Below are 26,827 nucleotides of genomic sequence, written 5' to 3'. Positions count from 1 at the left end.
ATGGGTGATATTATAAGAATTATCACATGCGTCAAATTTATGAGAGTACAGTTCGCTGTAGATTGTTAGATGATGTCGTTTGAGCGTTTGTAATAATTACGAATACCTGCATTGATATACAAATCATCACATGACAGTGATTGATCGAATGTCAACAGACATATAAGTTTTTCTGCTTTGTTGTTTATGTAACATGCAGTATGATAAAACAAATATTGCATGTACAGTAGTTGAGGGTAACATTGAAAATTTTCAACTCTTGAAAAACCATTACCAACCTTGGCTACACCTTGATTGAAAATGGTCTTCTCGGGGTGAAAATTTTCAATGTTACCCTCAACTACATGCAATATATATATAATATTACCTGACTAAGTGGACTTGTATATTGTACAATGTATCTTGACTCCTGATTCAAGCTTTTATGTTACAGGTTTTTAAATCAGAAATCGAGAAACCTAATCAATATCACGGTGCTATATTGGCCTCCCAAGACACTAAGTTGATCTTCGGTAACATTCCCCCCATCTACAAAATACACTGTGAAATCAAGGAGGAGCTATTGGCTCTTATAGATAACTGGACGGAAGAGTGCTTGGTGGGTCAAGTCATATCAAAGCATGTAAGTACATATAGGTGAAGTCAGATTATAATATAGAAATACAGTTATAGGTACTGTATGTCTCAAAAGTATTCAGCACTTAAGTTTTTTTTATAAATTAATTTCTGTTTGTGTATATATAATATGCTTTTACTTTGGTTGAATTTTTGTAAAGTTATATTTTTCAGAGAAGCATTTTAGCCTGTAGAAATTGTCTATGTTCATTCACTGGATTATTGAATTTCTTACAGGCTGAGGCCATGCTGAAAGCATATCCCCCTTTTGTGAATTACTTTGAACAGACAAAGGAGACCATAGCTAAATGTGATAAAACAAATACAAGATTTCATGCCTTTCTAAAAGTTAGTACAGAAGTTTAAATATATTTTCAAGCAGGTCATTTTCTACTAAAATTTCAGTATTCAAAAAACTTTGAGGATTAAAAAAATTCATCTCCTTTTGTATTGATTACATTTTGTTGTATCAGGTATGTCAGAGTAAGCCTGAGTGTGGACGTCAGAGTCTGACTGAGCTGTTGATTCGGCCTGTTCAGAGACTGCCTAGTGTGTCCCTGCTGCTTGGAGGTAATCCCTGACAAAATGGAAATCCATAATCTTACATAAAGTTTTACATGTAGCAGAAATGTGTATTTTAATATTACTGGACATAGACTTGGAGAAAATTAGTGTATAAAGAAAGGTGCAGGTATAACACCCACCCCCATCCAAACCAACAACAACAAAATCCATGTGATTTATGTCAATTCCCATTTGGGATAAAAATTTAGAAAGCAAAAACAATCTATAGACACAGTACGTGAGCATGATGTACAATGTATGTTCAGATTTTTGAAATTTGTTTTCTTGCAATAGATATTTTAAAGAAAACTAGCAGGGATAATCCTGATTATGAAAGACTGGAAAATGCGATAGATTTACTCAAGGAAATTATGACGTAAGTTCATTTATTCTCTATATACTGTACTTGTAATTTAATTCCAGCTTTTACATTACTGCTGTAAAAACCAGGTGGAGTTTTGTGTAAAATATTTTTACGAAAAGTTATTTTGTTTTCAGACATATCAATGAAGATAAAAGAAAAACTGATAACCAGGTTGTGATGTTTGATATTATGAATGAAATTGACAATTGCCCTGTAAGTATAAAGGTTTTAAAATTCAAAGTCAAGAGTCATATGAAAGTCATGACATTTATTATGATATTTGTCGGTGTACATGGTGTAAGAAAATTATAGTGGTACTGATCAGCACTGAGTTTTAATATTATTGACTAGAGTTACAATTTACAAACTTTCACAAGTCGGATTCTAGATTATACATTTCCATGTACATGTATTATGAAGAATATAGTTCAACAATTTATTGTTGTTCACAGTGTTCGAAATTGGTTTAAAACTTGGTATAGACCACGGGTCTATGCCAAAACAAGATGACATAGACCTCATCAAATTGGCATAGACCACAACATTGAAAAAAAATAACACAAATTTAATACATGTTCATTTATTTCTAATGTACTTGGAAAGCATATTTTCTTTCCATTTCAATATCCTCCTTTCCTCATAATGTTTATCAGATGTTGGCTGACCATGCAAGGTCCTTTGGAATAACTTTATTACAATAAATCTAGAAAATTGGCATAGACAATTTGGTCTATCTCAATTACAATTGGCATAGACCAGTGTCATTTGACATAGAATTTCGAACACTGTGTTCAGAAGTACATTAGAGATTAATTTGAGTAAAATATTTTACAACCCATTATGAACCAGCTTCCATAAACTGTTAGAGTTCGTTCTTACAACTTTCCTATGAGTTATCTGCCCTTGATGTCAAGTTTTACAAATTTTGTGCAGAGACATTCGCATTTTAATAGGTATAAATGACTTTATTTTACTTTTCACAGAAACTTGAGAAAGTTTTCTTTATAATTTGTCTTCCTATCTGAGATAATGACAGAATTTATGACCTTATAGTATTACATTGATTATAAAGCTATATTGGGGGGGGGGGGTTATTATTTTAAAAAATCTCTAGGTAAATCCTTTTTGCAGTCGGGGACATGTAAACACGTTATTAGAAAAAAGCGTACACATAAGTTTTTGTTTGTTTTGTCACAATGAGTTACATCTCATTGCTTGTCCTTCATTAATTACTTTGTGGTACTCTTTCTTTTCATTATTAAGTCAAACAGGTTATTTTTAAAACATTTTGGTTATGTAATTTTGTGTCAACCCAATCCCTCACTTTATACCATGTGCACCAAAGATTCTCGGTGGTGCACCAAGACAAAAACAAATTCTTGTTTTATTTAAAAGCTTGCATAATCTGGGGAAAGTATTCAAAATCTTTGGGAAAAGTTGATGAAAATGTCACCCAAACAGCAGAAATGTAAAGAACACCTCAAAGTAAAATACTACACCTGCTCCATGGCTACATGTCTTCTGCTGCATGTTCTTTTACCTCATGGAATCCAATAAGCCGAAATACAAAAAACAACAACACAAATTTCAGACGAAATCAATGAAGCAGTAAGGTCGAACAAATAAAGAAAATGAATTATTGATTGTTCTAGAAATGTGTGTGTAAAGTAACGCATGTGTCATTCAAATAACATGTTTGCAAGTTATGATTTATGCCCTTGACAGTTTTGTTTGTAAGCCTTTAAAATGATGTGTATGTAGTAATCTATCTCACCAAAGATTAGATATTTCTTATCCATGGACTACCTTGAGGTGACCTGCATTCACTTAATTAGCTTATTTCTGTTTTCTTGAGAAGGTTGATATTTGTATGCAAAATATAATATTCAGATAAATCTAAAAATTGCTTATCAGCACATTATGACACCCATGAATGCTTTTTCACAGGCAACAATACTTTCCTCCCATCGAAGTTTTGTGATCAAGGCTGATGTTGTGGAGCTGTCGGATGAGCTGTGTGGACGCAATCTTCCCCTCTCCTTGTTTCTCTTCACAGATACTTTAGAGGTTTGTTCAACACCAGTGGCCATTTTTAGGTCAACTGTATATATTCAGGTGACCTGTTGTGATCTGTTTTCATCTTCCATCTTGTGTTAACATTTCAACTGCTTTTCAAAAAATATTGGGTCAATTTTTACCAAAATTAGCATACAGTTATTGGGAAAGGGGAAACAGGAGTTGTCAATTTCGTGACCTTTGTCCCTCTATGGACTGAGGAGTGGGGCCAAACTCTTATAAAGTGGTGCCCTTATAGAAATTCTTGACTCCTGGACTCCAAACAATGAAACAAGTACATATTGTACAATGAAACAAGTACATAGAGTAAAATTCTTCTAGACATTCGGACATCAAACAACCAAACTTAGTACATAGTGATGATAAAGAGATTAGCCTCTGCCAACATTATGATATCCATGGCCCTCAGGTCTGTGCATCTGATGATAGGGAGGGACTTCATCTACATATCTCATAGTAACAAAACTTCATCTACATATCTCATAGTAACAAGACTTCATCTACATATCTCATACAGTAACAAGACATCTACATATCTCATACAGTAACAAGACATCTACATATCTCATATAGTAACGAGACTTCTACATATCTCATACAGTAACAAGACATCTACATACAGTTGTATCTCATACAGTAACAAGACATCTACATATCTCATACAGTAACAAGACATCTACATATCTCATAGTAACAAGACTTCATCTACATATCTCATACAGTAACAAGACATCTACATATCTCATACAGTAACAAGACTTCATCTACATATCTCATACAGTAACAAGACATCTACATATCTCATATAGTAACGAGACTTCTACATATCTCATACAGTAACAAGACATCTACATATCTCATTCAGTAACAAGACATCTACATATCTCATACAGTAACAAGACATCTACATATCTCATACAGTAACAAGACATCTACATATCTCATACAGTAACAAAGACATCTACATATCTCATATAGTAACGAGACTTCTACATATCTCATACAGTAACAAGACATCTACATATCTCATTCAGTAACGAGACTTCATCTACATATCTCATACAGTAACGAGACTTCTACATATCTCATACAGTAACAAGACTTCATCTACATATCTCATACAGTAACAAGACATCTACATATCTCATACAGTAACAAGACATCTACATATCTCATACAGTAACAAGACATCTACATATCTCATAGTAACAAGACATCTACATATCTCGTACAGTAACAAGACTTCATCTACATATCTCATACAGTAACAAGACTTCATCTACATATCTCATATAGTAACAAGACTTCTACATATCTCATACAGTAACAAGACATCTACATATCTCATAGTAACAAGACTTCTACATATGTCATACAGAAGCAAGACATATACATATCTCATTGTAATAAGACTTCATCTACATATCTCATACAGTAATAAGATAATGTACATTTGTAAAAACTGATGCCCTTATATGGCAGTAAAATAGTTATGGTACCCAAAGAAAGGTCTTGTCACAAGAATACTCATGTATGATATGAAACCCCTATCACTAACCATTCAAACTTTATGGCCTAGGTTAAAGTTGTCAAAAGTAGATAAAACTCCTAGGTCGAGGACCGGTCGCAGTAGCTCAGTGATAGAGAGTTCGCTTTGTAACCGGGAGGTTGCGAGTTCGAGCCCCATTAATGCCATGGCCACATCAAACCTAAGATGTTAACATAGGTAACCCTTGGGTCAGGAATTCTGATAAAAAGACAGGGCTTGAATGTTGATATAGTGAAAATGCAATATTTCATTTCAGAAAATTTCTTGGAATATCCTTGATACCAAACAGCTAAACTAAGTTATAGTGAGCAGGGAGACCTCTTTGTGAAACTCGCTGCCTTTAGTCAGGGGCCTGTCCCCAGTGCTTTACTATATAGGTCATATTGTGAAAAGCATTGAGCTCTCTTCTTTATAATCCCATGGGGATCCAGGTTAGAATAGATCCTCAGTACCCCTTGCTTGTCGTAGAAGGCAACTAAATGGGACGGTCCTTTGGATGAGACCACAAAAACCGAGGTCCAGTATCACAACAGATGTGGCACGATAAAGATCCCTCCCTGCTCAAAGGCCATAAGCGACGAGCATAGGCCAAAATTTTGCAGCCCTTCACCGGCAATGGGGACGTCTCCATATGCGTGAAATATTCTCAAAAGGGACGTTAAACAATATTCAATCAATTGGTCTCTTCTTTATACTTTTGAACATCTAACACACAGACTAACGGCGTAGTTTAAATGAGTGGAGATCTCTAGCAAAATTGTAAAATATCTCATCTCTGGGCCAAGAATGCAGGTTTCGTGTAGAATGGGGCTATATGAGGGAAAAAAACATTTTTAAAAATCAATACCCCTTAACAAATAGCAAACATATAAAGGGTGTCTGGGTAGCACTGAGGTAGTGCTCTTGCTCATTGCTGCAACCCGAATTTGATTCCCTTGACTGGCATGGTTGTATATGAGAGGGTATGGTAGTCGCCTGCTTAGATACATGGGTCTCCTCCAACATAAATTACCCCCTAGCGCCAACATCCGTGCATCAAAGGACCCCATTGGAAATAAGCTTTCATGGGTTATCCTTGTAACATGTAAATACATGTATGTATATTTACATGTACATTGTATATACTGAATAAACATTTATTATTTTATCCATTTATGATGCAATTTTAATCCATTTTGACCTTTTGCAGGAGTTTTGTCCCTTTACTTGAAATTTTATGATGTGTGGAGGGTACATGGTTTGTCCATCTAACTCCTCCCACAGTTTTCAAGTTAGGATGATATTCTTAATTTAATATACAGAGAGTTTGTATGGGTATTGAAAATTTTCACAGTGCTAGGATTTTGATTTTCTTCAATTTTTAAGAAAATATCAGGTTTGTTGGATTTTAAAAGTAAGTTTTGAGGAAACCATGTAGTTTACTGAATCTTCACCTGCAAAGCATAACGACATTAATTAGCATCTGTCTGTTGAGATATCTGCATTTCTTTGGATGTCATTTGATAAATACCATAACTGATGATGTCATCACAGGCAAACTCTCTAGCTATGCATATTAATGTACATTTGGTCCATGTAATATTTCCAGATCTGTAAACGGAGAACAAAGCACGGAAGTACAGCAAAGAGCCCGGCCCTGAGGAGGAGTCCGCAGAAACCATACAAGCACCTCGGTCTGCTGCAGCTTAAGTCTGTCAAGAGAGTCATCAACTATAGGGAATCTGAAGGTAGAGATTTGTCTCGGATACTAAAAAAATAAAAGTGATCAAGTTTGGTTACATGACATATACACACAATCATAAATGGACCAGTCATGTACATGTATATATTCATATGCAACATATTTGCTAAAACATTGAACTGGTATATATACATATAACATACTGTATTCAAGAAATTTTTGTCTCCAGTTTTAGCTCTTCTTAGCCGAAGGCTCAAAGAGCTAATCATATGGCCATATATCTGGCATGTGGTGTGCGTCAACTTTTTGGAAAAAGGGCTATATCTCAAGAACCCCTTGGCCAATTCTTGTCAAATTTGTCACAGGGTATCCTTGGCCCAAGGGCTTTCGTTTGTACTAAAACTAGGGTTGTGACCCTTTAACAAGGGGAGATAATTAGGAAAATGCAAACAAAAGTAGTGGTTGCTTAAAAATCTTCTCAAGAACCACTGGGCAAATTATCACCAAACTTATGCATAAGAATGAGGATAGGTTGTAGATAAAAAATTGTTCAAGGCATCATCCTGGGGCAAAGGGTGTGGTCTCAAGGTCACTTCAAAGTAAACCTTAAATTTTGTTTTGTTAAAACTTTGATATTTTGCTTAGTATAAGGACTGGGATTATCAAATTTTGTCAGTTGATGCATCTTAGGACCTAATATCACGTTGTCTCAAAAGTAGGTCATGGTGACCTACTTTTTGAATTTTGCAGGTATTTACTATTAAATGGATTTTGATGCATATCTTGGACACTTTCGAGCCTATGATCATCAAAAGTTGTCAGTTGATGGATCATTAAACCTTGAACTGCTTCATTGAAAAGTATGTCACCATGACCTACTTTCAGAATTTTATGGCTAATCATTTATGAATACATTTTAGGTTGTTATTTCAGATACTGAGAGGTTTAGAATCATCAAACCTTGTCAGTTGATGCATCTAGAGGCCTCGAAACATATTTATTAAAAAAAAAAAAAAAAGTAGGTCACAGTGACTTACTTTTTGAATTTTGCAGACATTCAAATTTCACATTTTCAATTTTAGATGCATATTTTGGACACTATGAAAGCTATGATCATCAAACTTTGTCAGTTGATGCATCTTGAGTCTTCATAGTTTGTTGACCAAAAAGTAGGTCACTGTGACCTACTTTTGGAATTTGACAGCTATATTTGAATATTTCAGATATTATTTGACTTACTATCAAACTTTGTCAGTTGATGGGTCTTGAGTCTTCAGAGTGTATCGACCAAAAAGTAGGTCACTGTGACCTACTTTTGGAATTTGACGTTTAAATATGAATATTTCAGATACTATTTGACTTCAATTATCAAACTTTGTCAGTTGATGCATCTTGAGTCTTTGGAGTGTGTCGACCAAAAAGTAGGTCACTGTGGCCTTCTTTTGGAATTTGACGGCTATATTTGAATACTGTATGACTTGTCAGTTGATGCATCTTGAGTCTTTAGTGTGTAGACCAAAAGTAGGTCATGGTGACCTACTTTTGGACAGTTACATTTAAATTTTCAGTTACTATTTGACTTAACATCATCAAACTTTGTTAATTGATGAATCTTGGTTAGTGAGAATTTTTGCCTGTTCTACAATATATCAGAAGAGCGATTCTAGGCCCATGGGCCTCTTGTATTTACACACATTATAAGTCCCAACGGTGAGATGATTAAAATTGGTAATTAGGGCTACGCCTATAGGAGGGAGCCCTTTAGTGATAGCCTCATCGCCCATAGGCGGGAGCCCTTTAGTGATGGCCTGTATGGTAATTATGGCATCACCTGTAGGAAGAAGCCCTTTAGTGATTACCTGTATGGTAATTATGGCATCGCCTATAGGAAGGAGCCCTTTAGTGATAGCCTCATCGCCTACAGGCGGGAGACCTTTAGTGATAGCCTGTATGATAATTAAGGCATTGCCTAAGGGAAGGAGCCCTTTAGTAATAACCTGTGCACACATTTGTTGACAGTTTTCCAGACTTTCTTTGACTATCCCTGCACCTATTGAATTGAGAAAATTTAATAATAATTTAATTAATCAATGGGTTACAGATCAAATTTCTTGACCTATTTTTAAAAGTTATGGACCTTGAATTTAGCAAATCTCAGGGATTTTGCAGTTTTCCAGACTTTCTTTTTAGATTATTCTTGCAGCTATTGAATTGAAAACAATGGGTTACATATGAAGTTTGAGTTTTTGCTTTCTTGAGTTGAAAATGTATTATTTTTTTATGTTTATATATATATTATGGACTTTGAACATTGCAAATATTGCCACAATGTGGGGCCCTTTTGTAATACTGATTATCACAATGATATTTAATTGTAATGACTGCAGGGAATTACTTTTTTCAAAGAATTTGAAATGGGACAAAATTGTATTTCGATAAAATTGGGTGAAGATGACGTAGACTGAAATATAAGCATAGAAACTATTTATAATTTTGCGCTTTATAAATGAATAGAATAATAATGATAAGGTACAATATACCTTTGATTAATTGCTTTTTATACCCCCGAGATCGAATATAGTGGGGCATATTGTTTTTGTTCTGTCTCTCATTCTGTAATTCTGTCTGAAACTTTAACCTTGCTAATAACTTTTGAACATTAAGTGATAGAGCTTTGATATTTCACATGAGTATTTCTTGTGACACGACCTTTCCATGGGTACCAACATTTTTTACCCTATGACCTGACCTTGGAGTTTGACCAACTTTTTGAAAACTTTAACCTTGCTAACAACTTTTGAACAGTAAGTGATAGAGCTTTGATATTTCACGTGAGTATTCTTTATGACAAGACCTTTCTGTGGGTACCAACATTTTGACCCAGTGACCTTGACTTTGGAGTTTGACCTACTTTTTGAAAATTTTAACCTTGCTTATAATTTTTAAACAGTAAGAGATAGAGCTTTGATATTTCACGTGAGTATTCCTTGTGACAAAACCTTTCCGTTGGTACTAAACCTTTTGACCTTAACATTTGACCTATTTTTAAAAAAAAATTGACATTGGTCATAACTTCTAAATGGTAAATATTAGAGTTTTCATATTGTACATGAGCCTTTCTTGTGACAAGATCTTTCTACTGTTACCAAGATATTTGTCTTTGTGACCTTGGCCATCTTCGAAATTGGCCATTATCGGGGGCATTTGTGTTTCACAAACACATCTTGTTGGTTTTCGAATTTCTCAGAATATCTATGTTCAAGATATGTATTGCTTCGTTCACACGGATGAACATTAAATTTGATGCGAAGTAAAATAATGCGCATTAAATTAATTCGAATTAAATAGCATTCACACGGTGGTAATATTTAATGCGAAGTAAACTAATGCGCATTAAATTCGTATGCATCTCTATTAAAGGATGTGGGAAATGAATTAAAGGATAGACTATGTTATTGGAAATTATTTTTATAGGTATTTTAATGAATATTGGGTAGATATAGAATTCATTGTTCAAAACACTATGTAGTATACTACATGTTTACAATTTACATGTAACTGATCTACACACAAAGAGTTTTGTCATGTTTATTTCTATGTTCCCAAGAAATTACTTGTTATTTTCTCAGACGACCAACATTCACTCTAGACAATATATTGCTTCTTCATGGGCCCAATTTTAAAACCTTGGAACGTCTCTTTCACCATTCCGCTGACTACTGTTGTGACGTAATTTTTAAATACTAATATGTATTATAAGTCTACTATGACGTCATATGGTATTAGAAAAATAATAATGAGCGGCATATTTGTTTTAAAAAATGTAAAAGATAAAATCATATCACTATTTTAAAACATTTTTGTCGTATTTAAAAGCAATTCCTTCCACATGTATAACTCAGTATGGAGAACACAGATTTGTGTCTGACATTATCTAATGACATGCTGTTTGTACATGTTTTTATAGTGATTATTATCATTTTGCTTAGTTTTTTGCACAACACTAACATTAATATATATAGCTGACCATGACTATGATGCATGTGACCCAAATTTGCCATTACGCATGCGTGTACATTTAATTCGCATTAGCTTCGCTTTGCATTCACACGAAGCTAATGCGAAGTAAATTTAATTCACATTAAATCGCGACGTAAGTTTTCATTCGAAGTAAACTAATGCGCATTAAAATCTCCGTGTGAACGCGATTCAGATTTAATTCGCATTAACTTACGTTCAATGCGAATTAAATTCTTCGTGTGAACGAGGCATATATTTTATAATTTTTAGGTACCTGAAGCTGAATTAAAAAGCATTGTACATGACATTGTATGTTTATTCAAAAGATTGTCAGAACAGTTTTGGAATCATATGCAAGTCACACACAGACGACAAGGACAAATTATTCAGCTTTATGTTGGATGAGGCAGACACCAACAAGAGCCACTTCCTGTCTTCCATGGCCAGATCAATAGCTCAGACCAGGTGTTTAGCTGATCATGTAAGTTGTTAAGACAACACTATGGGCTTTAATATCCCCGTTGTGATTGTGAGGTACAGCCTAATACCTCAGCAGAAATCTTTTTTGTTGTCCACTACATCTAAATTTAGGTCTGCCTTACTTCTGAATTTATTATAGACCAGACTGAGCAAATGCTTTATGCATTCAGGTGTGACTGCATCAGCTTTGTCCCATCCCCTGTGTATTCTAAATCCACACTTGTGGCTACCACATTTATTTTTCCTGTCATTACTTAGAATTCTATTACCCAGTATTTTATTGTTACTATAAAAAAAAAATGCTTTTATCAATTCCTGGTTGTGAACAGATAATTTACAAATTTAGGAGGTCAAAATTATAAAAATCCTCTTTTAATTTTTTTGATACATGTAGTTTTAGTTGAAGAAAATTAGATTATTAAACATGTTTATCACAGTTTAACATGTTTTTCTTAAAGTATATTTATACAAATAAACCCATATTTACTTTTAGCCAATGTTCATATACATATACAGTGAAAACTGCAATCCATTTCACTGGGTATTCTAACTTATTTTCATTCTCAATTTCATATTTTCATTTATTTTAGCTCACCTGAGCCAAAGGCTCAATTGAGTTTTTCTGATCAAAATTTGTTAGTTTTCTAAAGGGAAATCCAGAAGTAGAGTAGATTCAAGTCTGTTCAAGCTATGGGCCCCGGGGGTAGAGAGGGATCACTCAAGATATCAAGGATTTACAGTCATGCTGAAACAAAGGAAATTCTTTTAAAATATTCTACTCAAGAATCACTGGGCCAGAAAAGTAGAAATTTATGTGAAAGCTTTCTAACATAGAGTAGATTAAAGTTTTTCCAAATAATGGTTCCCATGGGTAGTGTGCTGCCACAATCACAGGTACCTGAAGCATGGATAGCTTGTATAGATCTTATGTACATAACCCAACCCAACCACACCCCCCACACCCCCTTCTAGAATGAAATTATTTTTATAAAGAACTAATAATTTATCCAAAATATGTTATTTTCTCTCAATCTTTATTCCCATGTCGGAACCCTTTGAAATTTTTCATGGAAATAAAGATTGAAGAAAAAAAATCACTACAGCTGAACAACAGCAGGGCCAAGGAGACTCAGGTAAGCGATGCGGCCCATGGGCCTCTTGTTTACTCTGTATATTACAATACTTTGTGTATTCCAACAAAAAGGTTGTCGTCCAGTGCATGTCGGATTAGACAGCTTTCACCGTGTATGTAGTTTTTATACGCCTGTCTTAAGACGGGCCGTATTATGTTATGGCCTTCATGTCCGTCCGTCTGTCCGTCCGTCTGTTAGCTTTTTCGTGTCCGGCTCATAACTTAAATACTATAAGGCCTAGAATAATCAAACTTTGTCAGTTGATACATCTTGGGTAGAAGGTGTGTCGCACATTAAAACCAGGTCGCTGTGACTTTTAATTAAGAAGATATGGCCAAATATGGTAAAACCCTGTCCGGCTCATAACTTGAAAACTATTTGATCTAGAATCATGAAACTTGGTCAACTTATGCATCTTAGTTAGAAGGTGTGTCGCACTGTACTTTAAGGTCACTGTGACATTTAGTTGAAGTGATTTTTTGAAAAAAGTATGTTATAATTGGTACAATCCCTACTCATATAAGAGTTTTGTAGAAAACCTCATTCAAAAATGTTACATCAAGAAAACACATTTTTTTTTTTTTGATATACTGTACAGCTTTTTTTAGCCTATGTAATGTTTCCTTTGTTTCTAACAATAACATGAGAAATTCCACTTGTCCCATGGGAGTAGCATGCAAAGGGCATTTTGACAAGACTAATTAATGAGTTTTGTGTAGAGCATCTCTGATCAACATGATCAAGCAGGTGTTATCTTTATCTCTAGGGAATTGGGCAGAGAGATCTTAGCCTCTTAATTGCAGATATACCAGAAATTATTTGTGAAAGTGAATTTGTTTGTTGTGGTTAGTCTTTATTTTCAAAATTAATTTGACATTGTACTATATAATTTTTAATTTTTTTTCTCAGCAACCTATATGCAGAGTATCATTTCTCACTAAGATAACAAATGGTTGCAATATGTATAAAGGCCTATTTTAATGATTAGTATTTTGATGTTTTGTTATGGCTGTGGCATTGTTCAGAAAAAAGATATACAATGAACAAAGCTGCAGATTGGGCATTTGTGTAAATCTGAACAGATGAAATAGTATTGCAATAACCATATTAAAAAATGTTAATTCAAGAAACTACACATTCTTCATTATATACACTGTACTATACAGCAGTATATAACAAATTATTTCTTTTGTGTCAGTAACAAGAGAAATTTCCCTTGTCCCATGGGTGTAATTATCAAGCAATTCAGGAGGCATTTTGCTAACAGAAAAATTGCATTCTGTCAAATTACAGATTAATTAATGAGTTTAGAAGATTTCTGTTACAGCAATCTGATCAAGGAGGTGCTATCTATATCTCTTGCAATCGGGAATTGGGCAGAGGAATCTGGCCTTCTAATTGATCTGTCAAATTTTAGAACAGTTCTAATTGGTAGCCATTACTTTGAAAGTTAATTTGGTATAAAGTTTAAGAATTAATATGATATTGTAAAATATATTTTTATTTTATATCTCAACAACAAGGTGCAGATTGTCATGTCTCACTAAGATGACAGTTTTACAGTCTAAGAATAAACATAATGACTAATGTTTGATGTTTTATTACGCTGTGCATTGTTCTTCATTCCTTAAAATACAATGAGCAAAGCTGCAGATGTGCATTTCTCAAGTCTAACACAACCAGTTGAGAAATATATGATGTATTATTTTTTTCTAATTAATAACTACACCATAGGAAATGCACCAGTGTTTGAAATAACCGTTTTTAATCTATATTTATTTATATTGACATCACCATGCATATTTTACTTTTATACTTGAAGATTTGACAAAGGCAGATACTGATATATGTATTTTTTGATATGTTGAATAAATCAACCTTTTTGAGTACTCCCATTTATTGTAAGTTGTTTGCTTGGATAAAGGGCTATCTTGCACTTTAATCATTTCATTGAAAACATTTGGGAAAATGTTTTTATATCCTTTTAAAAATCATTAAGCTTACATTATCAATATTTGAAGCAATGTCACATGAGGCCATAAAGTGGGTAAGATTCTTAAAGGAAGGTTGACATTTGGTTCCATGCATACCTATCTCTTCATGGTGATATGTTCATGTTAACAATATGTGACGGGCGTATCATGTGCCGTGGCGGTGCACTTTATTGTAAAATGAAATTATTGAATAAGTGTCTTGCAAAATCTGTTTTGGCCACTTTATCACCCAGTGATTTGTGCTTAAATAACGCTCAAGCCATCTCATGTAGACTCTATATTGACAGATACCTAAAACAACTTTCATGTCACTACGTTTAATTCTATCATACAGGGTTATCCCAGACTTATTTTTACCAGACTCGTTTCCAATCTAAAAATCACCAATATTTCCCTAAATTTCAATCTTTTTTTCCAAATCAAATGTCCTATTATGTCACAAAAGAATAATGTATAACTGTGCTTGTATTTGGCCTTAAAGAGGTTCGCACCTGACATTTGGAGTAATGTCAATTTTTGGGGAAGTTTATTTTTAGCCGAGTTGCAACGAAGTTGAACTCGGCTATTGGTTTCGGATGATAACTCGAAAAGTTTACAATCCAATCAAATGAAACTTTGATATATTGTTGGGTACCAGGTAAGGAAGACCTCTATTAATTTTGGAGAAAAATGTTCAAAGGTCAAGGTCACAGTGACCGAAAATAGAATAAAAATTTCAGAAAAATTTGGTTTCCGGATAACTCAGAAAGTTTAAATCCAAATCAAATGATACTTAAAGATATTGTTATGTACCAGGTAAGAAAGACCCCTGTTGATTTTGGAGAAAATAGGTCAAAGGTCAAGGTCACAGTGACTGAAAATAGATTTAAAATTCCAAAAAAAAAATTGGTTTCAGGAGGATAACTCTAAAAAAATTAATTTGAATCAAATGAAACTTGGATATATTTTTGGATACCAGCAAAGCAAGTCCCCTATTGATTTTGGAGAACAAAGGTCAAGGTCACAGTGAATTTGACCTTAGATTGAAAACTTCAGACAAATATGGTTTCTGGACAGTAACTCGAAAAGTTTAACTCCAGACTCCTTTTTAAAATGTATTCACAAGAATTTATTACATTATATCCAACAATTAGTTCTTCACAATTATAAATATGCCACATTATTCCTGACTTTACAATGTATCCCATGCAACTTGGCTCATGCACCCCTGAGTGCAAAAATTGATTTTTGATTTCTACATTAAAAGAGAATTAGGAAATTAAAAAGAAAAACTGGGGTTGCAACGCTTGTTATTGAACTATAGTGTTCTAAACATGACCTTTTTGCACTTAAAATTTATTCAATTAAACTTGATTTTTCAATTAGTGTCAACACAACATAAGCAACACAAATCAATCATTACATAAAATAGATACATAATCATGTCCTCTAACACTGCAGATGAAAAAAGAAATTAATACTAGTAAAGGAAATAAATAATGACCTTTTTGCACTTGATATACGAAAAACTTCATGATATCAAAATTGAGAGTTTAAAAGAACATATTAGGACAACATTTGAACTAGTTCCAAGCCTCAACTACCTGTATCATAAATTATAAAACTGAAATACACATATTCCGGATTTTCGTAATTCTTGCTTGTACGAGTTGTCGTTCGTGCGGGACGGTATGTATCTAAAGTTTGGTTGGTTTAAATATATGTATGCATGTGTTAAATATTATGGATAACAACGATTAGCTGGTTAACCGATTACTCAGTTGAAAAAATGCTAACCGATTAGAAAATTTGTAACCGATTTGCCGGGTTATTTGTAGTAAAGAAATACTGTCGTGCCTGTATTACATGTGATTTTTAAAAAAAAGGGGGGGGGGTAATATTTAAAAGTCTAGGTGATGTTTAAATATCAACTTTTTTAATGACTGATCAGATTTAATAATCTTCAAAGTAAAATTGCATTCAATACCGATAATTATAGTCCATATTAGAGGAGAAGTCTGCATTAATGAAGAATCAGTTGTGATTTTCATTATATTTTTACAGTTTATTTCATTTCATTTTTTGATATACATTACGCACTGTACATTATTGTAGAATTTCACCTCCAATGCAATCTTCAGCGATATTTAATAAGACTTCAACTGTACGGAAAATAATCCTGCGCCGTAAATCAAAGGTTTTCATAAGCGATTGATCTGATTTAGGAAATGCATTCGATTTCCTGGGCCAACCTGAATATAAATTCTTTATAATCTTTAATGTCTGATGTGTTTATCTGTTAGAATGGAGCCGACCGCCGAGTCCCGCACTAAAACAACATTGTGTAACTTTAAGTTTGTTGCTATTTTTAAATGACTTACTCGAGGAAATATTTGTATTTGCAATTTTTGGAAATCTGTGATGTATTCAACGGCAGTGTTAGGAGATAATGGCTAGGCTGTAATGCATTAATAAGCGAATCCATACCATAAAATGTAAATGTTCGTATTTGGGTGCTTTGTATATTCTTTACCGGAAGTTCATATGTACCATCCCACACGAACGATAACTCCTACATGCAAACAATACGAAAAGAGGCAATAGGGGTATAAGAATAGACGATAAATTGGATGAAACAGAAACTGTAATACCATGAACAGGGTTCGAAATTACCTCATGTCCGTAAGTCCGAGACTAGTAAAAAACGTGTCAGACTAGTAAATTCTCTATAGCACTAGTCCGTACGGACTTCTGAAAATCCAGAAATCAATCTTGAATTGGTTAAGATTTTAGCAAGATTTGTCTGAGCGTCTCTTAGATGTTTGAACTTATGGTCGATTACCTGCATGGTTAAGTTTCTATGACATCCTGATCTTCCAAACACATGGTGTGCCTTCAAGACCGCCGTTCTTTGAACGAGCACAAATTCCTATCGATTCTGAATGCTGACTCCGCATCACGAGAACAAGTTCGAGGTGCAAGTAGTGTGGTCTAAGAACATGCACGTTTTTTGCGCACATGTTCTCGTCATTCGCGACTCTAACACAGGAGTTCATAACACTATAGCTCATGGCTTGGCCAATCAAGTGAATTTTTTTGACTTTATTGATAAAATTTCAAACTCCTGTGACTCTTAAGAACTGATCACGAAAACAACGGGACCGTCAATCTCAAACGCACTTATGTAGTTATGGACGTTTATAAACGGATTAACTCGGAGGTTACTGTATGCTTCTGAAGATCTTGAATGCAGAATAAAGTATGGTAGTCTTTTTCTTCTGTAGGTGTCAGAAACTGAATTGCTTGCAACTGTGATGTGTTTAGTTTCATTAAATACTATTGAATAAAATGAAGATCATTTAATATGATATACTGGACGGACTAGTGAAATGCTTTGCGGACTAGTGAACATCAATAGTGACTAGTCCGTACGGACTAGTGCTTGAAAAAGTTAATTTCGAACCCAGATGCAGAATTAGAATTTTTTGATTAGTGAATCCTTCTGCCACAAAATATAGTCCCTGTCAAACCCTTTCAAAATTTTAATTGACACAAAAAATTTCAACTGGATAGGGTTCAGCAATAGATGTGTAATATATTTGCACCAATGGGATCAGTATTGAACCAGTGAATACTTAGTTGTAGCATCCTGCTCAGTTGTACTCAAAAGCTCAGGAGCTAACTTCCTTAAAAAGGAAATAAGATGAAGACCAACTGAATAAGTGTATTTATTCCATACAATTAAAATACCAGGAGTGCTGAATGTGTGAGGATTAGTTTTCCTCTCTTATGTTTGTATTTTGTACATATGATGTTAGAATTCAATCATTTCATCATTTCACATACATGTAGTTCTTGGAAAAAGCACACAAGAGAATTAGCAATTTCAGTACATTTCACGGGGGGGGGATAAAAGCCCCTGTATTACAAATGTGGGTTAATTCCAATGTTGATAATGTTAAGCTGTTTGAAAAGCATGCTACAGTAAAAACATGGTCAAGCGAACATTCTTATAATGAATTCACATTGACAGCAAAGTGATTTTCATTCCCTGTAGTTTTGAAACATATCATGAACTTATTGAATATAATGAATTGTGTTTATAATGAATCAAAATTGTTCTTCCCCATTACTTTGTTACGAGCATGTTTGATTGTATCAGGGGTCGAAATTAACTTTTTCTACCACAGGCTAATAATGAAAACCTACAAGCTAAAATAAGAATAATGAAGCAGTGCTCTTTTTTCATGTTTTTTTTTTTAAACAATGATTTTCCCCATCATTATTCATTACTGAGCCTTGTGGGTCAACAGGCATCGTTTGGACAAGACACTAAGTTGCGTTAGTCATATCGTGCAATGTTTAGGTCTCTTGATTATTGCACCTCTAATCCACAACCTGTTTACCACAGGTCTAGATCCAGTCTTCCAATTTCATGCCACATCATTCAGGGTTGTGAGTTGTCACTAGTGATTTTTCAAAGCAAATCCGAGACTCGTCGTTTTATAAGCAGCACGATCACGAGCCCCATGACCTTTTTAAATAATCGTCTACGCGGTGAGCAGTTCACTCGTGTCATCACTACAACCTGACCTCAATATGACAATAAATCAATTCAGATAGGACATTTTCATGATTCTGATAAAAATAACTACCAAAAGACTTTGGTAAAACAGAGACTCTGATTTTTTGTTTTTAGATAAATGAATAACAAAAACCTTATACTTGGAATTCAATTTGATCACCCCTATAGGTGAACTTGTCTATATTTTTCATCATAATGTGATGTCCGACCATTAAAGCATTTGTTTGACTCCAAGTTTCTTTAAAAAAATCGTAAAAGAAAAATCCGGATAGAAACAGTTGTTGAAATCGGTCGTTCATGTAAGCGTTTGTATGATTCAGAGTGCAAGTTTAACAAAAGCGAATAGCTCATCACCGTATAAAACGGATAAGATAAGATTCATAGTTTGTAATTCACTACTCGCTAAGATTTTGGAGTGTCCACTATTTTTACTCGCTATTTTTCAAATGTACTCGCATTTTGCGAGTATTTCTTGCTAATTTCGAGCCCTTTGTATAAAGAAAATAAAGATATACACTGTAGTATAAGAAAATATATGCTGTGTTCTTTGTAAAATATTTCATATCCAAGAGATAACATTCATAATTTTATACAAAAGAAGAATGCAGTCATTGCCATTTAACTTATTTTGGTGTTTCTTTTCAATAAAAACAGGAGGGTCTGATTGCCACAGTGGAGGGTCGAGACCTACAGATTAACACCAATGTCCTGAGTAGAAGTACTTTCAGCAGAGCTGCAAAGTAAGTTCAAGCAAATTCAGTGAATATAATGGAAACTAAATTTGAGGTAAGGAACATATCTGATTTGTGCTTTAAGAATGGGAAAGCTTTCCTAATGTGAAGTGTCATTGCCTACTTAAACTCTTATGTAGTAATTGAAATTTCCTCCAAAGACCATTTCTTCCTGGGAGAAATAAAATATGTTTTAGAACAAAATTTCTTCCTGTATTTGACCTTGACCTTAATAGCATCAGAACCATTATGTCATCGTTACATGATTTAGACTTGTGTAAAGTTTGGTTGCTAAAGCTAAAATAGAGCCATTTTCTAAGATATTTCCAGAAAAGTTATGGAGAGACAGGTTCAGATTGAAATCCCCTCCCAGTTTTCACTAAATCATGGGACAAATTTAGATGTTTTGCATAGTGATTATTTCATTCAAGATCAACTGCTGAGCTATCCTCTATTCAATAATAGATAATTTGTACTTATATTATTCTATCACAAGTACGTGTGACTTTGGAAGTATTTACATTCGCTAATGCGTAATTATACGCCTGATTTTCAACTTTAATGCATATTTGGTAAAATTTAATGAGTAAATATGCTCTTATCATCTTGACCCAATAGTAGGGCACTGTGGCCTCCTGGAATATTATTACTGCATGTACTCAAATTGAGTCTGGATCACATCTTATGAATGTAATTTTAGGGCAATGCTTTGTCAAAATGTGTCCAGATCATGACTTGCACATTGTAAGACCTTACAGCATAGCTCCATCAAACCTGTTCTTACCGCCTAGCTCCACCAAACCTGTTCTTACCTCCTTGCTCCATCAAACCTGTTCTGCTGGACTTTGAGTATATAAATATGCATTATGTTCATACAGTTCCAGAGAGCCTATGATGCACTCCATCTTCACAAGTCAAGAGTTATTGATTCGTTACCTCGCGTTAGTGCGAGGTAACGAATCAATAACCCTTGACTTGTGAAGATGGATGCACCCTAGTGGTGAACTTTATTTTCATGTAAGAGGATGCGTTTTAAACAATTTCTGCTACAGTATGGATTGAATTGGATTTGCGATGTCCAGTACTAAGTGTAATTATAGAAGACACTTTTGGAGTTTTTGATAAAATGGAGAGAAGGAGGGGGGGGGGGTCTATACTATTAGATTTATAAATTGTAATATATTGTAATGCTTTTATGGCAGTTTGCTCTACAATTTAAATTTGATTGAATGAAATGTGTCAGAGATGTTTATTGTAATGAAGTCCGTGAGTTTGGGGGATTTCTCATACCACAAGTTGTCAGAGATGTTTATTGTAATGAAGTCCGTGAGTTTGGGGGATTTCTCATACCACAAGTTGTCAGAGATGTTTATTGTAATGAAGTCCGTGAGTTTGGGGGATTTCTCATACCACAAGTTGTCAGTCTGATATCTTGGGATGTTTGTGAATGTAGTGTCTGCTACATTTCATTTCAGATTGACATGAAAATTGGTATAAATGTTGAAGGGGTTATTATTAAGATGGAATGGGGACATGAAAATAAACAACTAGTTTATGAAAGAACCTATTTGACTGGTTTATTCAGTCATGGGACTGCAAAGGAGTGAACAAAATGCATATTTTCCTACAATGATTATCAAATTTATGCCCCCACCATGAAATGGCTTGGGTAGACAATGGTACCCTTTTCTGTCATAATTCAGTTCCTGTTCATCATATATGCTGTAGATGTGCACATTGAACTGAAATTTCATACATGTACATGTATAATAGATGTATTATGACCAGGTGGGATCATTTTTGACAGAGTTGTGCCCCTTTGATGTAGAAAATTTCAAGGAATTCAGTTTCTGCTCATTATATCAATCATGCAATTCAATTTCTGCTCCCTCCAGAACTCTGCGGTCTAGTGCTCAGACCCTACTACAAGTGCCATTTACCACCTCATCTGTGATTCAAACTTGAGCTTTTAGTGTGGCTGGCCCTAAACTGTGGAATGCTCTACCATATATCAGAACTGCTGCTAGTCTCTGTATCTTTAAATCTAAACTAAAGACTCATCTGTTTTTAATTCATTACAACTAGTCTGTGCAGATGAAATCTAAGTCAAGATTACTATGTTGTGCAATCATAACGGACTCCTTATCTTCACCTACTAGTCATTTGTTCTTATACAACTTATTTTATTGTTTTTAAATAGTGTTTAGAGCAATATGGATTTTACGCTTTACAAAATAAATTTATTATTATTATTTCTCAAAGGTCAAGTTATAGGTTTTGTACAGATAATTTTTGACAAAGTATTCCTCTTGGGCTAAGAAATTTTTAAACAATTCATAGTTTCCATGAACATTTTGAATAGGAAATATGGATATAGAGAAATAGGGAGATGCTCTACCTCAAACCACATTTTTCGTCACTTGACTTTAGTAAAACAGCAATGTAATGTCTTAGATTTAAACTTTGTTGACAGTGGGGGCATTCATGTTACTCAGACACATCTAGTTCAATATGTTATGATCTCACTACTTTTATTCTCTTTTAAATCTCTTTATAAGTGAACAGAAATAGTTAATGATTACGCATATTATGTCACCATCGAAGATGGAGATGCCCAAACCCAAACCATTGTCCTGAATTCTGTTAGATACAAAAATAAATTAATTTTGAGAGTAAGTGTGGATTTGATTAGAATAAATGATTGCACTGCATCAAAAAATTTTTTTTTACAACTTCATAGTGAACTTTCCACAGATTGGGTGTGTTGCAGAAGCTTGTGAAGCCAAGCAGATGATTTTTTTTAAAATTAATATTTGATTATTTTGATGTACTTCTCAGATTGGGTAAACGAGTGAGCAGGGCATTTTCCTTCAACAAGACGCCGAGTCGGTTAAAGCGGGCAGTCTCCAGTGTCCTCAGTCCATTCTCCCATGAAAACAGTCACAACACCCTGACCGGAACTCCTCGCCGTGGTGAACTCTTCAACCGCCGGCAGGCCAGTTGTATGGACCTCACTGTGAGTTAATGGATGTTAATCTCTGATGTTGTGAGCTGTGTACGAGTCACTCAGGTGACCTAGCTGTTGCTATCTGTGCCAGTGCACTGTCATTCATCATAAGATATTTAAAAAAAATCTGACTTCTCAGAAACTAATCATCTCCAAAATGGGATTTGGTGAGGCAGTTTCTGAGAAATTTGAATTTGTTGCTTCAGAGGTAGAGGAACAAAACTTAGAATTTCATGGTCACTACCCTTGTGGGTCCCTTAGGGTGAGACCAAAACTATATAGAAAAATACAATTTAAAAAAACCTCAAAATAAAGTATACAAACGGAGTGCATACAGTCCCAACCAGACACAAGCCAATACATTAGCAGAAAGCAGACCATCAGTCTGATTTCCATTTTCTTCATCGAAATTGGGGTCTGCTCTGATTTTGAGACCAGCTGTGTCTGTTTTGTGCAGTCAGGTGGAACTGCATCATCCCTGCCCCATTCACTTTGTATTCCAAATTTATGCTTGTGGCTTTCAGTCATTACGTGGAATTCTGTCAAGGTATATAAACATTTACTTTATTGTTATCATGGTAAAAGTCAGATATGTATACATGTACCTGTATCAATTCCTTTATATGAATAATGGTTAACATGTAATTTAAGGATGTCAGAATTGATAAAATTCTTATTCCAGTATTAACAGAGTTGTTGAAAAATATTTGAACTCTATAACCCCATTGTTTACGGACAAGTATGTATTGTTGCTTTTATTTCTATAATTGATAAAACATGATACTTTACCAGTCTGATTTTAAATACTGATGCAAAAAAAATATTTCTAACATTATTTGCAAATTCAGCTTGGTTAGGAATGTCAAGTCTTAATGAGCACCTGCAACCCCCCCCCCCCCCCAAATAAACCACACTAGCATCCATTTCTCAAAGTTTAAAAGATGCAATCACTGTACCATCATCTTCTCCACTTCTCTACAACCCTTTGCTGCATTAGCACGATTTTCGTGTCAACAATTCCCTTCATATGATTGGATGCAGGCCAAGTCCCCTGCATCTAATCAAATAGCGTGTTATGTTACACCGCGTGCAAGACGATGGAATGTGTCATTGTCTTCAAAACACTTCCATTTAATCAGATTTTCATAGGGTCTCCACACAACATGGCGGTGTGTAGACTGTGCCACGAGGCTTTGCATATACATTGTAACATCGTGTAACTCACTGGGCGCAGCCGTTTTTATTTCAACAACACACAAGGTGTAGTTGAAAACACATTTTCATTGGTTGAACATATTGTAATCCAAACAAAGTTTGTTTTCTCCATCTGATAGAGGACGCCACTCAAAGCTACAAAAATCGTGCTCACACAGCCAAGGGTTGTAGAGAAGCGGAGCGGATCGTAAACCCTTAATTGGCTAGTGAAGATGTACCATGAACAGTCAATGTTACTCAGATTTTCCTTGATGTGATACTCAGTTGACCATTAAGGCCCATGGTACTCATTTATTTTGCTGGATTAACTACATTTTAGAATGATAGACCAAAGTTTTTCAGTTGTGTGATATTTCAAGTTAAATTTGCATTTCAAAATATTGTTTTTGTCCTATCTGTCATTCTGTCTGAAACTTTAACTTTGCTAATAACTTTTGAACAGTAAGTGCTAGAGCTTTGATATTTCACGTGAGTATTTCTAGTGACAAAACCTTTCCGTGGGTACTAACATTTTTTACCCTTGACCTTGGAGTCTGACCTACTTTTTAAAAACTTTAAACTTGCTAATAACTGTTGAACAGTGAGTGTTAAAGCTTTGATATTTCACATGAATATTCCTTGTGACAAGACCTTTCCGTGGGTACCAAAATATTTGACCCTGTGACATTGACCTTGGAGTTTGACCTACTTTTTGAAACTTTAAACTTGCTAATGACTTTTGAACAGAATGTGCTAAAGCTGTGATATTTCACATGAGTGTTCCATGTGACAAGACCTTTCCGTCGGTACTAAACCTTTTGACCTTGGCATTTGACCTACTTTTTAAAATGTTTACATTGGTCATAACTTCTAAATGGTAAATATTAGAGCTTTCATCTTGCACATGAGCATTTCTTGTGACACGATCTTTCTACTGGAACCAAGATATTTGTCCTGGTGACTTTGACCATCTTTGGAATTGGCAATTATTGGGGGATTGTGTTTCACAAACACATCTTGTTGAATAATACTTTCATTTTTTTACTAATTTTACTGTGACAGGATTCCATTTCCCTCCTGAGTAGTTACCCAAGCTCTACCACCTTATACCACGATGATGACACAGTCAGTTTGGGGGCATTTTCCATCCACACCCCCATGGAACATTCCAACATGAATGACCACAACAGCAAGACCATGAAGCCCCCCAGCTAGTCAGTAAAATGTCAGGAAAGAGCAACAACACAAACTGTAACAAATGAGGAATAAGTAGTGTTGTTTTTGAGAAGGAGATAGAGCGGTGCTCCACTTAGTAGTGTATATATATGTCACACAAGATGATGAGAAACGCCCAGTCTTCTCGTAAAATAGTAGCTTCTCTGAAGGGAAAAAACCTGATTTCCATTTTCAGTGTTATTGTATTGAATTAGAAACAAACTGTATGATATTGTTGAAGAGTGAGATCTGATAAAGAAATTGAAAGTGCTATTTATGTTACAATTGTACAGAGATTGGCACTAGCTGCAATGTACTTGTATATTTGAATGGGGTTTTCTTGTGCAAGGAAGAACTGACTGAAGTGATGGAAAAGAATTTGAAGTGTTTGTTTTATGCAATAATTGAAAGAATGCTTTATTCTATTTTATGTAGATCTGATTGAAGTGGTTTTTCTGATTTTTAAACAAAATTTTATATATATTTTTTTTCTTTCTTTTGTTTTTCAATACAAATAAATCATACAATTTCCTTCAAAATAATTGTACACAAATGATACACTACACATGTAATCAAACTCTTCGTGTTTGTTGTTTCTCAAAGTGTTACATTATTTGGATTCAAAATTATTAATGCCCATTTCAGAATTAATCCAGTAGATACCCCCATTCTCCTACTGGTCATAGATGTATGAAAAATTATCTTAAAGTACGAAATTGCTTCTAATGAGTCTGACTGAAGAATCTTACATGTTCTTATCTTCCCACTTCATCTGGTTGTAAGGTCACATGAACTTTTATCAAGTATACATAGTTTGATGCTTAAGGACAAATGTTATGTGTGAAGAGCACTAGAAACTAGAGCAAGTGAGGATCCATCCCTTTTGAATTGGTGTCTGAGAGAATCTTGTCTCTCTCCGATAAAAGTATGTTTCCCATCATACATTGCATCATTTTCAAGTTAGAATGGCACTAAGGGCAGTTTGTGACTAAGACAGACCACTGGTTATGTAACTTGTAGTGAACATTTTGGAGACTGATTTTAATAGGAATGACTGAATCAGCTTGTAATACATGTACACATACTAAGTATCGTAATTTCTGTTACTGTGTCCATCTGGGGGGGGGGAGGGGGGAGGGGGGGGGGGGGGGGTTGAAATACAGTATTCCAATATACATGTAGCATTCCTATACTCTGTATTTTTGTAGACATGAACATTTTTGAGACCCCAATTGCTTTTCTATTCTGCAATTGAATATTTCCTAGAGAGGAAAAAAAGTTTTTATTTCTGTGATAAAATGATTTATTTTGCTTTAATTTGGTTCAGTATGCTTTACAGGAACACTTCTAATTATAAAAGAGCAATGCTTTTTAAGGATTTACATGCGATACCAGGCATTTTACTCTCCCTATAACCACATGTCTCTCTGTTTCTGGTCTTCATTGTATCATATGTGTACATTATGTAATTTATGTGTATAGTCAGCATGTAGAACAGTTTAGAATAAGGAGAAAGGTTGTGTACAATGAATGAATGTGCCATAGCACACATCACTGATATTAAAGTATGCTGAAACGTCTGTTGACTGGTTTGTTTCTTTAAGCAGGAGAGATTGGATTAGTACATGTTACTTCACTAA

General features: G+C 34.6%; 1 protein-coding gene across 1 annotated transcript in view; it reads left to right on the top strand.

Annotated features, from left to right (window-relative positions):
• Nucleotides 1–26,767, top strand: part of LOC125678027 (protein ECT2-like) — a 58,635-nt gene extending 31,868 nt beyond the window's left edge. The window contains exons 12-22 of the mRNA XM_056150015.1: nucleotides 434–622; nucleotides 853–963; nucleotides 1,089–1,185; nucleotides 1,474–1,555; nucleotides 1,678–1,756; nucleotides 3,491–3,610; nucleotides 6,757–6,895; nucleotides 11,196–11,350; nucleotides 19,695–19,780; nucleotides 22,610–22,787; nucleotides 25,035–26,767. Coding sequence (XP_056005990.1) covers nucleotides 434–622; nucleotides 853–963; nucleotides 1,089–1,185; nucleotides 1,474–1,555; nucleotides 1,678–1,756; nucleotides 3,491–3,610; nucleotides 6,757–6,895; nucleotides 11,196–11,350; nucleotides 19,695–19,780; nucleotides 22,610–22,787; nucleotides 25,035–25,187 — 1,389 coding nt within the window. The 3' untranslated portion in view covers nucleotides 25,188–26,767. The remainder of the gene's footprint in view (nucleotides 1–433; nucleotides 623–852; nucleotides 964–1,088; nucleotides 1,186–1,473; nucleotides 1,556–1,677; nucleotides 1,757–3,490; nucleotides 3,611–6,756; nucleotides 6,896–11,195; nucleotides 11,351–19,694; nucleotides 19,781–22,609; nucleotides 22,788–25,034) is intronic.
• The last annotated feature ends 60 nt before the right edge of the window (nucleotides 26,768–26,827 follow it).

This window comes from Ostrea edulis, chromosome 9 (assembly GCF_947568905.1).
Source record: "Ostrea edulis chromosome 9, xbOstEdul1.1, whole genome shotgun sequence".
NCBI classification, from domain to species: Eukaryota; Metazoa; Mollusca; class Bivalvia; order Ostreida; family Ostreidae; genus Ostrea; species Ostrea edulis.
Note: the sequence above shows the minus strand (reverse complement) of the source record. Positions and strands in the feature narration are given on the sequence as shown.